The 14,465-nt window shown below is 38.8% G+C and overlaps 1 protein-coding gene across 12 annotated transcripts in view; it reads right to left on the bottom strand.

Moving 5' to 3' along the window:
* Nucleotides 1-14,465, bottom strand: part of GLRA3 (glycine receptor alpha 3) — a 488,702-nt gene that overhangs the window by 146,456 nt on the left and 327,781 nt on the right. For all 12 annotated transcript variants that reach the window (XM_084997706.1, XM_084997695.1, XM_084997696.1 and 9 more), the window contains one exon: nt 1,758-1,885. In XM_084997706.1, coding sequence (XP_084853832.1) covers nt 1,758-1,885 — 128 coding nt within the window. The remainder of the gene's footprint in view (nt 1-1,757; nt 1,886-14,465) is intronic.

Here is a 14,465-nt window from a genome sequence, read left to right as displayed (position 1 = left end):
AGCGTTGTTGCAAGCTGTGACATAGGTCTCAGACATGTCTTGGACCCAGTGTTGCTGTGGCTGTGGCATAGGCCTCAACTGCAGCTAGAAAATTCCCCCGGCCTGGGAATTTTCATATGCTGCAAGCACAGCTGTAAAAAGAAAAGAGAAAAAAATAAGAACAAAAATCTGTTGTTTAGTGTCAACTTCATTAATGATCTGAGCTAGATCTTCTGAGTAACTTGCTGCAGCTTCTACATCAGCACTTGTTGCTTCACCTTTACTTTATGTTATGGAGATGGTCTCTTTCCTTAAACCTTATGAACCAAGCTTTGCTGCTTCAGACTTTTCTTATGCAGTTTCCTCATCTCTCAGCCTTCATAGATGTGAAGAGAATTGGGGACTTGCTCTGATTTAGGCTTTGGCTTAGGGGAATGTTGTGGCTAGTCTGATCATCCATCCAGACAACTAAATTATTCTCCATAACAGCAATAAGGCTGTTTTGCTTTCTGATCATTCATGTGTTCACTGGAGTAGCACTTTTCATTTCCTTTAAGAACTCCTCCTTTGCATTCACAACTTGGCTAACTGGCACAAAAGACCTAGCTCTGAGTTGGTTTGACATGCCCATCTCATTAAACTTAGTCATTCCTAGTTTTCGATTTAAAGTGAGAGATTTGCAATACTTCCTCTCACTTGAACACTTAGAGGATTTTGTGGGGTTATTTATTGTCCTAATTTCAAGGAATATAAAGGCCCAAGGAGAGGGGGAGAGGTGAGGGGATAGATGGTCAATGGTGCAGGCAGAGCTCACACATTTATTGTCTAAGTTTGCTGTCTTTTATGAGGGCAATTCCCCAATTACAATAGTAACATCAATCAACACTGATATCACTGATCACAGATGAACATAACAAACATAATAGCAATGAAAAAGTTTGAAATACTGTGAGAATTACCAAAATAGGACACAGAGACATGAAATGAGCAAACGATGTTGGCAAATGTTGCCAATAGATTTGCTTGATACAGAACTGCCACAAAACTTACATTTGTAAAAGACAAAATTTTGGCAAAGCACAATAAAGTGAAGGACAATAAAAGGAGGTATGTCTGTATTATAACAATTAGAGAAGGAGAAAAACTTACTACTGGTCCAAAAAAGACAAATTATGATAGCTATTAACATGAGAATATACTTCTTTCAAGACATATCTTTGACCAATATAGTGCTTGAAGGATGGTTGGAAATAAGCATTAGAATTTAGAGGGAAAATCAGTTTGAAAATGTATTATGTTTAATTATATTTAAAACAGGGAGTTCCTGTCGTGACTCAGCAGAAACAATTCTGACTAGTATCCATGAGGACACAGGTTTGAACTCTGACCTCGCTCAGTGGGTTAAGGATCCAGTGCTGCCATAAGCTGTGGTGTAGGTCAAAGACGCAGCTCAGATCCTGCATTGCTGTGACTGTGGCGTAGGCCAGCAGCTATAGCTCTGATTAGCTTGGAAACCTCCATATGCCGTGAATATGGACAAAAATAAAATACATAAGTAAAAGGACAGAAATAAATACATAAATAAAAATAAAACACATTTCAGGAGTTCCTTTTTGGCACAGCAGATTAAGGATTCATCATTATCACTGCAGCGGCTCTGGCCACTGTGCTGAGTGTCTGATCCCTGGCCTGGAAATTTCACATGGGCACAGTGAAAAAAAAAAAAAACCACCATCACAACAACACATTTCATATATTGCAGTAAGCAGAACAATTACCTTTAAAATTGGGTCTGATTCTTGCATCATACCCAGATGTCCTCCCCATTAATTTATCCAGAAAGTCCGAAGGTGACATTGGGGCACTTCGAGACCTTGCACTATCTGTTTCCTTTGTTGCAACCAAACTACAAATGAGAAAAAAATACAGATTTTACCAAAAAAATCCTTCTAACAGTTGTTACCTAAAAATATAAAACAAAGGTGCTAAGCAAAACTACTCTGAAAACAAACAAAAGCTTTATATATGCTACAGTGAATATTAACATAATGATAGGTATTTACAGATTAAGTCAGAATTTATAAGTTTTCACATGTATTCAGCCCAAAAGTCAGAAGTGACATTATTTTGTGTTAAGTTGGGTAACAAGGCCACTCCAAATTATTAGGGTTTCAAAATTTCCATATACCCAAACGATTTCTGATTGCAATTTTTAGCTAAAATTATCCCAAGTAATTCAAGAATAAGAAAACAGGGAGAAAAAAAAGGAGTTCCCATTGTGGCTCAGCAGGTTACGAATCTGACTGGTATCCATGAGGACTTCTTGCATTTGATACCTGGTCTTGCTCAATGGGTTAAGGATTTAGCGTTGCCATGAGCTATGGTGTACGTTATGGACATGGCTTGGATCTGGCATTGCTGTGGCTGTGGTGTAGTCCAGCTGTAGCTCAAATTCAACCCCTAGCCTGCGAATCTCCATGTGTCGCAGGTGTGGCCCTAAAAAGTGAAAAAGAAAGGAAGGAAGGAAGGAAGGAAGGAGTTTCCTTCATGGCTCAAGCATTAACGAGCCCAACTAGGATTTATGCAGATGTGGGTTCTATCCCTGGCCTCTCTCAGTGGATTAAGGATCCAGTGTTGTCATGAGCTGTGGTGTAGGTTGCAGATGCAGCTTGGATCCTGTGTTGTTGAGGCTGTGGCATAGGCTGGCAACTGTAGCTCCAACTCGACGCCTAGCCTGGGAACCTCCATATGCCGTGGGTGCAGTACTAAAAAAGCAAAAATAAAAAAGAAGAAGAAAGAATGAAAGAAAGAGAGAGAGAGAAAGAGAGAGAGAGAGAGAGAGAGAAAGAGAGAAAGAAAGAAAGAAAGAAAGAAAGAAAGAAAGAAAGAAAGAAAGAAAGAAAGAAAGAAAGAAAGAAAGAAAGAAAGAAAGAAAGAAAGAAAAGAAAAGAAAATAGCAGGGTAGCTCTCTTGTGGCTCAGAGGGTTAAGGATCTGGAATTGTCACTGCAGCAGCCAGGGTTGCTGCTGTGGCACAGGTTCAATCCCTGGCCCAGGGAATTTCAAACATGCCACAGGCATAGCCAACACCCGCCCCCCCCCCAAAAAAAAAGAGGAAAAAAATACGAAAGTTCAACTATTCTTATTGCTCTCATAGAGGAAAATACATCACCTTTCAAGTTCTGAAAATTTTTCTCAACAGTGTTAAAACTTCTGTCCTATAGATTAAATAACAATGTTCTTGTCTTCAATTAGAGTGAGTGCTTCCTATATTAGTAACACACTTGGCTAAATTCTTTTTTTTTTTATGCAGTTTGTCATTCATCCATAGTACATTTTGTTCAGATCTAAAATTTGTGCATGCAGATTGAGGAACGATCATAAATATAGTCTGTGCACTTGGCTATTAGCTGATAGGAACCTGTGTCCAGAAAAGGTAAAGGGTTATCGTATTTCTTCATTCTAAACCTTTTCCCTTTCATGCAGCTGCTCATCCTAGAAGCCCCCACTTATGACTGCACTCCCATCCAGCTCCTCATTAGCCCAGGTTGGTTCCCAGAAAGCCTGGCTCTACTTGCTAATATCAAATGATTCTATTTTATCCACGGACTTTCTGAAAGCCAAGCAGACTTTCTGAGCACACATATGTTTGAAATATATACATACAACCTGATGCTACTTCCTGGAGACTGTCAATCATCACATCCTCTCAGGTCTGTCACTCAACTTAACACCAAATCCTGAACCTTTTTGGTCACTCTCAGCGGTATCCTGTTATTAAATTTGTCCTGCTAGAATTTCTAACAAGCAATGAAAATGGGCCTTAGAACATCACCATTAAATTGTCTACCACACACATATATTCAGTAGTTCATATGCACAACAGTAAAATGCGCTATTGATGATAATGTGAGAATAATATTTCTGAAAGTACGGCATCATAGCTAACAGCACCTATTAACTACTCTCCTGTTCTAGAGAATGTATCTAGTTCTGGACATTCTAAGTCATTTATCTTTCCAATAACTTTCATCCTGCCTTTCTTGCTTTCTAAGTAGAAGCGTCTTCTCTCCCAATTCTACTGGTTCCATATGACTTTGTAACATTTTATCTTTGATTATTACTGGTCCATTGATCAGTGATCATGGCAATCACTCTGGAAAATTTATTATAATATCATCATCATCACAAAAAAAAAAGTTTAAAAAAGCCTGCTCTTTTTTCAGTAACTCCAGACATTTCCTCTACCAACTGGTTTTAAGTAACTTTTATCTGTCCTCTTAAGCAGCAATGCTCGTTTTCCATGGCCCAAGAACACTGGACAGAAAAAGGCACTGCAGGAAGTCTCCTAGCTACATATTCCTGCTTCTAAACCATTCATTCCCCTCACTTACTTTGAAAAATCCTTCCTTTCAGTTGTCAGAAAATAAATTTCCATATTCTCTTGCCGACAAATAAACCAACTCACCTGGATCTCAACCAGTAACATTCTGCCTCTAAACTTTTAAAAAACAATCTGTATGCTGAACTGACAACCTCTCATATTTCACACTGGATGGGTGAGATTATCCAGGTCAGCCTTATATGCAGCGACATGTCTCCTTAGAGAGAGATGCAGAGGTGCATTTGACTGCAGGCAGAAGAGGGAAGGCAATGTGACCCTAGGCTGAGATTAGAGTAGCCACAGTCGAGGAAGGCCAGCAGTCAACAGAGGCTGGAAGAGGAAGGGACTGACTCTCCCTAGAGCCTCTGAGGAAGTGTGGTTCTGTTCATACCTTGTTTGGGGCCCCATGAACTGATTTCAGACTTCTGGCCTCTAGAACTGTGAGAAAATACATTTCTGTTGTTTTAAGTTGCCTGGTTTGTAGTCATAGGAAACTAATAGAAGCCTTCCAGTGAATTTTTCATTTTAGTCACTCTACTTTTCAACTCCAGAATTACCTTCTGTTCTTTTTGTGATTTCTATCTCTTTGCTGGTGTTTTGTATTTGGTGGGATATTATTGTCATACCTTCTTTCCAGTTTTGGGGGGCATGGTTTCCTTTAGTTCTTTGAATGCATTGAAAATAGCTGGTTTAAGGTCTTGGTTGGAGTTCCCTGCTGACCTAGCAGGTAAGGACTTGGCATTGTCACTGCTGTGGCTCAGGTCACCAATGTGACACAGGTTGGATCCCTGGCCCAGAAACTTCTGTATGCTGTAGGTGTGGCCAAAAATAAATAAATAAATAAATAAATAAATAAATAAATAAAGTCTTTGTCTAGTAATTGATTTTTTGAAGTAATTCCCCAAGGGTACCTTATTTATCATATATGACAAGGGGAACATCTGTTCAGTTAGCTTAGAGATAAACTAATAATTGGATGGGAATTTTCTTAAATTCCTAGACCCAGTAAGTTACTCAGTATTTTCTGGGGGCCCTGCGTTCATGGGGTCATGCTTCAATATGGAGTCAGGCCACAGACAAATCAGCCTTAGCCTTTACTTCTTATTTGCACAGGGCTCAAAGGCCACCAGAACTAAGAATTAGGATCTCCCTAGGTCTTTCCTGATCACGCACACAGACCTGGGTGTATTTGTTTGCTGGGGTTTAACAAAATACATTGACTGGGTGGCTTTACCAAGTACCATTGACAGGGTGGCTTAACAACAGAAATTAAATTTCTCACAATTCTGGAAGCTAGAAATCCAAGATCAAGTTGTTGGCAGGGTGAGCTTCCTCTGAGGGCCTCCCTCCTTGACTTGTACATGGCCATCTTGTCTGTTTTTTCACGTGGCCCTTCCTCTCTGTGTATCTGTGTCCTAATCTCCTCTTCCTAGAAGGTTACTAGTCACACTGGATTAGGGTCTACCCATACGACCTCATTATACCTTCATTATCTACAAATACAGTCACATTCTGAAGCATTAGGAGTTACAACTTCAGTGTGTGAAGTTTGGAAGGATGCAGTTCAGCCCATTATCATGGATGATGACAGCCCTGTATAGTATGTGTGGATTTCTAGGTGCCCAGGAATATGTGGTGTTTTTCCAAACCCCTGTACACATACCATTCCACTGCTTTTGCTTTTAAGCTTTTTGGTTAGTCTGTTGTTTGCATCCACTGTTCTCTACTGCCTCAGGTACCCTGGAAGTTAAAAAATTGACAAACATCCCCAGGAAAAAGCCTTTTCCAAGTGAGTGAGCATCAGGTTAGGTCAAATGAAAGAAATCTTGCAAGTAGGGTCTCCCAGAAAACCTCCATACAGGTCAAATCATATTTTCCAAGAAGACGGTTTTCAAGGAATTCAGAATCCTTTAGTAGCTGCCAGGCTGTTTTTACTGTGACTGCAGTAAAATATATGTCCTTTTTTAGGGCCGCACCCATGGCATATGGAGCTTCCCAGGCTAGGGGTCCAAATGGAGCCTACACCAGAGCCACAGCAACGCCAGATCTGAGCCGTGTCTGTGACCTACACCATAGCTCATGGCAACGCCAGGTCCTTAACCCACTGAGCGAGCCTAGGGATCAAACCCGCAACCTCACAGTTCCTAGTTGGATTTATTTCTGCTGTGCCATTACGGGAACTCCTATATTTGTTTTATTGTATTTGTGCTTTTAGGAACCACACACCTCACAGCTCCAGCCATCTCCTCTCCCTCTGGATAACTGTATTTACTCCCATGGTAACAGCTAACTCCCATAAAACTGTTCTGTAGATTTTAAAAACATGTCTTTTTTCACAACTAATGTAAAGATACGCTTTTAAAAGAAAAGATACAGAGCTTCCCTTTTGGGGTTCCCCCATAATGAATGGCCAATGATTGTAATTGACTAAGTATCAGTAAATATTTTATTAATAGAAGAGAGAGAGGGTGGGGGGAAGAGAAAGAGAGAGGGTGGGGGAAGAAAGAGAGAATGAGAAAGGGAGAAGGAAAGAGTTAAGCATCAGTGTGGCCAGTGTCAATTGAGCATAATTTTCAAAATTTGACTGCATATTTTTTTCTAGACATATTAAGTAGTAAATAGCACAATAAAAAAACAAAATTATGAAGGGTATCAAATGGAAGTAAGATTTATACTGCATGCCTACAATTTTAACAAAATGAAATAATTTGGCAGATATATGCTGAAGTTTAATAATAGTAATCGCTTGCGTTCATACAGTACTTGCCTTCCAAAAAGTCTGTCTTTTCCTAATAACTTCTAAAATAAATTTTATTAACTTCTAAAATGAATTTTTTCAAATATCACATCTATTATTAATCTTACATTAGAATAGGAACATTCAAAAAACATCTTTTCATCTGTCAAGCAATCCTTTATTCATTGTAATGGGCTACTGTAAAAGTTTGATATTTGAACCAATGTGAGGAATGAGGTACTGAATATTTTCCTGTTTTGAAGTTAGAGATGTCCACTGCATACACTTTTTCTTTAATTACTGCCCCACACTGAAGCAGTGGTCAGCACTGGCATGCTAATGGCATGTGACATACTTTCCATAATATGCCATGTTACCTAAGGACCCTTGGTATTCTAGGCACCTATAGGGAGATAATAAGGTTAGACAATCAACATGTAAGATTTTCTGTGGTTAATGTGATATGATTCTACCAGCAGATATTCCTGCCCTTGACCTTAACAGCGTGACAAGATAGTATCAGGTGGGTCCTGTGTTCTATCTGCTTTCTTTCTGTATGCCATGGATCTGAACAGAAGCAAAATGATTCAGCATCATCTCACCAGATCATCAGTGAGCCTCTTCCACGAAACGCACATGCACACTAGACTTGCATTGTCCCAAATTCCAGGATGAATATTTCAAACTCTACTACCAACACAAACCTGAATCTGTAACATGTTCACAGTTCAGGAGAATACTCTGCCTGGGCCCCTCTGGGGTCTACAGAGAATCCATGGAAAGCAGCAGAGCACTGAAGCTGGGACGTGAGATTATAATGAGGAGAACAACAGGCTGGCTCTGTTGTTCCTGCCACTTGGAGCAAAAGCTTCATGTTTTATAACAGGAATTCACAGCCATGCTCTGCAGAATAGCACCTATTCAAAATGAGAAAATTCTGAGCAGAAAAATATTCCACATTTCTTTACTAGCTATGTTTCCTTCGGTGACACATACACACTTGTAGTATGAGCTTCCATGGGACAAATACGGAAGTTTAATTCTTCAGTAGTCGACATCATCTATGCATACATATTCAAAAGCATTTTAAAACTCAGGGTACAGAAAGGCGGTGAGCAGAAATCTAAGATGAATTTGGAATGGCTTTTGGATAAGAAATTTTATTATCAAGTCCATTTTTTTTGGTCGAGACCTCCTCTTTTCAAAAAATGTCGTATTTACAGCAAGTTACTAAGGTTGTTAACAAATTACTCATGATCAGTACTTTGAAAGAAACAGCTTTGGATATTTTAGAAGTCTTTATTTTATAAAGATCTCAAAAAAATCTCTGTGCTATTTTTCCGGCCTCCCACACTTGGCTTGTCTTTTGTATGCTGTACCAAGCACTAAATTTACTATTAACTTTTCTTGGAAACTCTATGTGGGCTCACACACATTCCCATCAATGAATACTTTTTTTTTTTAATCTTAAGCATTTTACATGTTCTTATTTTTCCAGAGACGTCACTTGAAAATACAGAGATTTCAATTTCTGAGAGATTGGCAGAGACCTATTTTCTTAAGCACTGAAATCAAATACCACAATTCATAAAAAGATAAGTCCCTTCTCTTCCCCATCTATCCTCTCCCTTCTTTAAAGAAACAAGAAAGTAAACTGTATCCATTTTCGGAGGACAGAAATAATCACTAAATATAGCTGCTTTAAAGATGGATTTAAGAAGTTCCCTTGTGGTGCAGTGGGTTAAGGATCTGGCATTGTCATTGCTGTGGCTCAGGTCACTGCTATGGTCTGGGTTCCATCCCTGGCCCAGGAACTTCCACATGACACAGGTACAGCCAAAAATAAATAAATTAAGATGAATTTAATATAATTGTCAATACTTATTTAATTTTGCTAAATATACATTAATATTGAGAGAAAATATGAAAGCTATAGCTAGGAAATATAATGTGGGTTTGAGACAAGTATTGGCACATGAGGCCACAAATCTCTGTGCATCTATTTCATGAATTGATTTGCACAGAAGCAACAGTGACCTGTGGGGAATAAATCAGTGCCCAGACTTCCAAGGCAGAGAGGTTTGGGGGGATGAAAGGGAAAGCCAGGTGACTATGTATCAAATAGCTTCATAAACCAGTCCTATAGGGTTACAATTCTTTGTCAAAAAAAAATATTGTCACAGTAATTATTTAGAACTGAGTTGTAAGAACAGGTAATTGATATTTCAACCTCCAGTTTGAAAAACAAAACACAGAATGGAAGAGATAAGCATTCTTTCCAATTCTTTATGGCTTCAGTCACTTTACTGGAGAACTAAAGAAAAGGTGAGACATCTGGAAACAAGTGAAATTTTGAGCATTTCACACTAAAACTTCCTGCTGCAGAACAGGAAGTATTGCTTGCCAGGATGACACAGGCCATGAAGTAGACTTTAAGTTGCTTGTTTGATACTAATTATTTTAAAAGGAGGTCAAAATGGAAGAATATAGGGAGTTCCTGTTGTGGTGCCGCGGAAATGAATCCAACTAGTACACACGAGGATGCGGGTTCAATCTCTAGCCTTGCTCATTGGGTCAGGGATCCCACATTGCTGTGAGCTACCATGTAGTTCACAGACGTGGCTTGGATCCCGCATTGCTGTGGCTGTGGCATAGGCCAGGAGCAATAGCTCCGATTCAACCCCTAGACTGGGAACTTCCATATGCTGCAGGTGCAGCCCTAAAATAAGAAAAAAAAAGGAAGAATATAATGGGACTAGTACCTTTGGAGACTCGGAGAAATAACTAAAAATCAAGAGGGCACTGGGATCCTAATTCTTGCCCCTGTGGGCAATGTGCCAGTGAAATATGACTATCATTGTAAAGCAATCTCATTCCTCCCTACAGTTAGATGAGGCGTAGGCTATTTTAATTAACCTAACAATAAAAATGGCAGTCGCTTCTTTGAGCTCCAAGCAGAGGGTTCACATATATATATGTATGTATGTATATGTATATATATATGTGTGTGTGTGTATATACATGTATGTATATATATGATATCATTTCATCCTCATAACAACTTTTCTGGTTAGATATTATTGCCTACATCTTACAGATGGAGGAGCTAAGGTATCAAGAGTTCTTTGCCAGGCCACTCAGGTATCACATTCATAAGCCAATATTTTAAAACAAATTAAACTCTCCACTGAAAACAACCAGACAAGGTTAAGAAAACAAAAGTGTGCATTGGAGAGCTGAAAACACCATGAAAAAATCCTAGGGCTAAGACCTAAAACAAAGGAAATTAAGTGAGTCAGGTATTGAGTGTGGCATGATAGTGGGCCGGACATGGTAGCAGTCTTTACTTCCGGGGCAGGGGAGAGGGGAGATTGCCAGTTACAGGGGAATCATGTCAGGCTGGCTCATTAGGTACCAGGGTAATTTGTGAGGAGCACACCTCTCACTGTCCCTTTGATAAGCTATCACGAACTGGCGCCTGAGGCAAGTATGTGGGAAGGTCAGTCAGGTGCACAGCATGCAGGTGAAGCAGGCACTGGCGGGCAAAGGATGTACAGAGAGCAACAGAAGAGCCATCTTGAGTGGCTGGACCATAGACAGGCTAATGAATAACCAGGGAAGAACATAGAACACATATTTAGAAATAGGGAAAAATCAAGATATCAGAAGTTTAAAAGAGAAACTGAAGTCATTGAAGTTATATGTCTGAAAATGGTCATTTAATGGTGCAACTGGAGAGTTGTAAATCAGAATGTCATGGGGGCCTTTTAAAAGGCCTGATTGCAGTGGTGTCTACATTCAGTGCTTATCTAAATTAGGACTTTTTAGGGGTGTCTATGTTCAATGCTTGCTAGTTGTCAGTGATGAATTACATCTTGTTTGTGTGTTTGTGTATGAAGGGTTAATTTAGAACAATAGGCAGAGAGGGTGGGAAGGAGGACTCCATTCAACAGTAAAAATAATAAGATTATCTGAGGTTTATTTCATCTTTACACACTTTTGTTCGTTTTATCTACAAAATTTACTTTTATCATAAAGTCACTCATTTTTACTAAATGCTTTCAAAATGCTGTGCTCAAAACTCATGCTAATTGTTAAAACTTCTATGGAAACTGTCTATTCTCATGGGTAATAGTTTATTTCTTTATAGTTTTAGTATCAGCTTATTTCAACTGAAAGAACTAAAAGGCCATAGCACAGTTAATTAACTCTCTGATTTATAGCTTCTTAATGACTTATTTATGTTAAAGAAAACTAATTATGCATTTCAGAAACATTGAAAATTACTTAGAATAGACTTAATCATTCCTATTATGTGTCCAGTGCACAAGATAATTAAATGAAAGTCATCATGGTACAATGGTTGAGGCTCCAGATGGACAGCCAGGAGGCTTATATTTTGTTCTAGTTTTGTCATTAACTAGTTGTTTCTCCTTGGGCAAGCCAGACAGTCTTTAACCAGTATAAAAATAGAGACTTAAAGTGGCACGCATTTTTCAACAAAAAGTGCAATCAAACAAATGACACATTCCATACATATGTTTCAAAATGCCAAATTTTTATGCCAATGTTTGGATTTTTTTACTTTGATAACATGACTCTTTGGGGCAGGGATATTTTTAATTGAAATAAAGAGAAATTCACTCAACCTGATTAATGCAAAGGTCATTGAATAATGTAGCAGTATCTCATGAAACCCAGGTGTGGAAAATACTGAGCACCATAAAGAAAAAAACTTGATGGACCCATTGCAGTTTATGGATTCAACTCATGGTAAGACAGTAAGAGAGTCTCAAAGTCACATCGCAAATGTATAATTATAGGGGCCTTAACTGATTTGCTTTTCACCACTCTTTCTTAAATAACTTCTCATTCAGGAGATTCAGTCTTTCAGAACTCAACTACTGAATGACTATTTAAGGCAATTTTGGTTTTATCCTGTCTTTAGTTCAACAGTTTGATTTCAGTTCTGGTATTCTAGCAAGATTTTAAATAATCAAAAGAAGTCTATCAATTTGTGTAAATTCAGTGAACATTTCTAGGAGAAGAGGCTGCTGAAACAGTGATCCAGAATTTTAGGCAGGAAAAGACTTAATGGACAGAGACAAGAAAAAAAATCTTAGAATCTTGGTTTCATGAGAAGGACAGAGACTAAAGGAATGTTAGTGTTTGGAACAGAGATTAAGTGTCAACATAATAACAAATGAAGAGCACTGGAGGGACAAGGTCATGCAGGGCCTCATAGATCACATGATGGACTGTTATTTTTATAGCTCCCATCTGGAAATAATTCCAGTGGTCAAAGTGAGAGCTGGGGATATTTTGAATAATTTTGAATGCAGTAGAGTTGGAGAGTAAAAGAATCTAAAAGATACAGACCACTAATAAACTTCACAAAATTTAGTGATGATTTGGTACTGAATATGAACGAGGAATGTTTCAAGCATGACTGTAATGATTTTTAAAACACTCAGACTTACAACCACTATGGAAAATAGTATGGCTGTACCTCAGAAAACTCAATATAGAACTATCGTTTGACCCAGCAATTCCACTCCTGGGCATATATCCAGGCAAAACTTCAATTGAAAAAGATACATGCACCCCTATGTTTACTGCAGCACTATTCACAATATCCAAGACATGGAAACAACCTAAATGTCCATCAACAGATGAATGGATTAAGAAGATGTGGTATATACAATGGAATACTACTCAGCCATAAAAAAGAACACAATAATGCCATCTGCAGCAACATGGATGGAACTAGAGACTCTCATACTAAGTAAGTCAAAAAGAGAAAGACAAATACCATATGGTATCACTTATATCTGGAATGTAATATATGGCACAAATGAACCTATCTACAGAAAAGAAACAAACTCATGGACTTGGAGAACAGACTTGTGGTTACCAAGGGGAAAGGGGAAGAAGTGGGATGGACTGGGAGTTTGAGGTTAGTAGATGCAAACTATTGCGTCTGGAGTGGATAAGCAATGAGATCCTGCTGTATAGCGCAGGGAACTATATCTAGTCACTTTTGATGGAGCATGATGGAGGATAATGTGAGAAAAAGAATGTGTGTGTGTGTGTGTGTGTGTGTGTGTGTATGACTAGGTCACTACTGAACAGCTGAAATTGACACAACATTGTAAGTCAACTATAATAGAAAAAATAAAAACCTTAAAAAAAAAAACACTCAGATTTTGACACTCCTCCCTTCAAAGGATAGAGCCTAATTTCCTCCCCTTGAATGTTGCCCATACAAAGTAACTTCTTGATAACGTGGATTCTGTAGTTTGCTATAAAATGCATTGCTACTTCCATCCAGATCTCTTTTGGATCATTCACTCTTCCCTCAGCCACTCAAACAGCTACACAGAAGAAAATGAGAGCTTCCACCAGTAGGATTTACCAACTTGCCAGTCATTGACTGAGCCACCTTAAAATTGGATTCTCTACCCCAGTCCAGCTTTCCCATAACTGCAACCCTAGCTGATATTTTGACAGTAACCTCATGAAAGATTTTGAGCTAAGACACCTACCAAAGCTGTTCCTGATATTCTGACCCACAGAGAGTTGGAGGCTAACAAATATTCATTGTTGTTTTAAGCCACTAAATTTCAGGATAATATGTTATGCAGCAGTAGTTAAGTAACATGTCAAGTCTTAGCTTTCTGGCTTGAGCAACTATATGTATGAAGATATTATTTGCTGATATAAAACAGCATGAAAAGGGGGACCAGATCTGAGAGTTTTGATAATGGATTCAGTTTTGAACCTGTTGAATTAAAGCATGGTTTTAAAACATCTAAGAGGAACTCATCCAATAGGACAGGTTATCTACGCTGAAAAACAAAATTTTACAATGGTATTTTACTGGATAGTTCCTTTGAACATTTTTAGTAAGCATGCTGGCATGGAAGGGCCATCACACTTGCCACCTTCTGCCTAGAAAAGCACTCTCTAGAGCCCACTTTATTGCTCCCTCAATCTCCTTCAACTCTCCACTGAAAAGGTCTCCTTGAGGAGTTCCCTGGTGGCTTAAGGATCTGGTTTTGTCACTGCTGTGATGCAGGTATGATCCCTGGCTCCACATACTGTGGGCATGCCCAAAGGGTAAAAAAGATCTCATTGAATCCCTCAGCTAAAAAATATCTTCCCTTCTCACATTTTCTCTTCCCTTTCTGTTTCTGCTTTACTTTTCTCTATAAAATGTATCATTAGCTAAAATACTTGGAGTTCTCTGTGGCACAATGGGTTAAGAATCCAGCGTTGCCACTGCAGCAGCATGGCAGTGGCATGGGTTTGATCCCTGGCCCAGGAACTTCCACATGCCATAAGGGTGGCCAAAAAAATAAATAAT

The sequence above is a fragment of the Sus scrofa genome, chromosome 14, assembly GCF_054392235.1.
Source record: "Sus scrofa isolate SSC_HxYL_T2T_F1_AM1 chromosome 14, Sscrofa_HxYL_maternal_Yorkshire_Landrace_v2.0, whole genome shotgun sequence".
NCBI classification, from domain to species: Eukaryota; Metazoa; Chordata; class Mammalia; order Artiodactyla; family Suidae; genus Sus; species Sus scrofa.
This window is presented reverse-complemented; position numbering and strand designations above follow the sequence as displayed.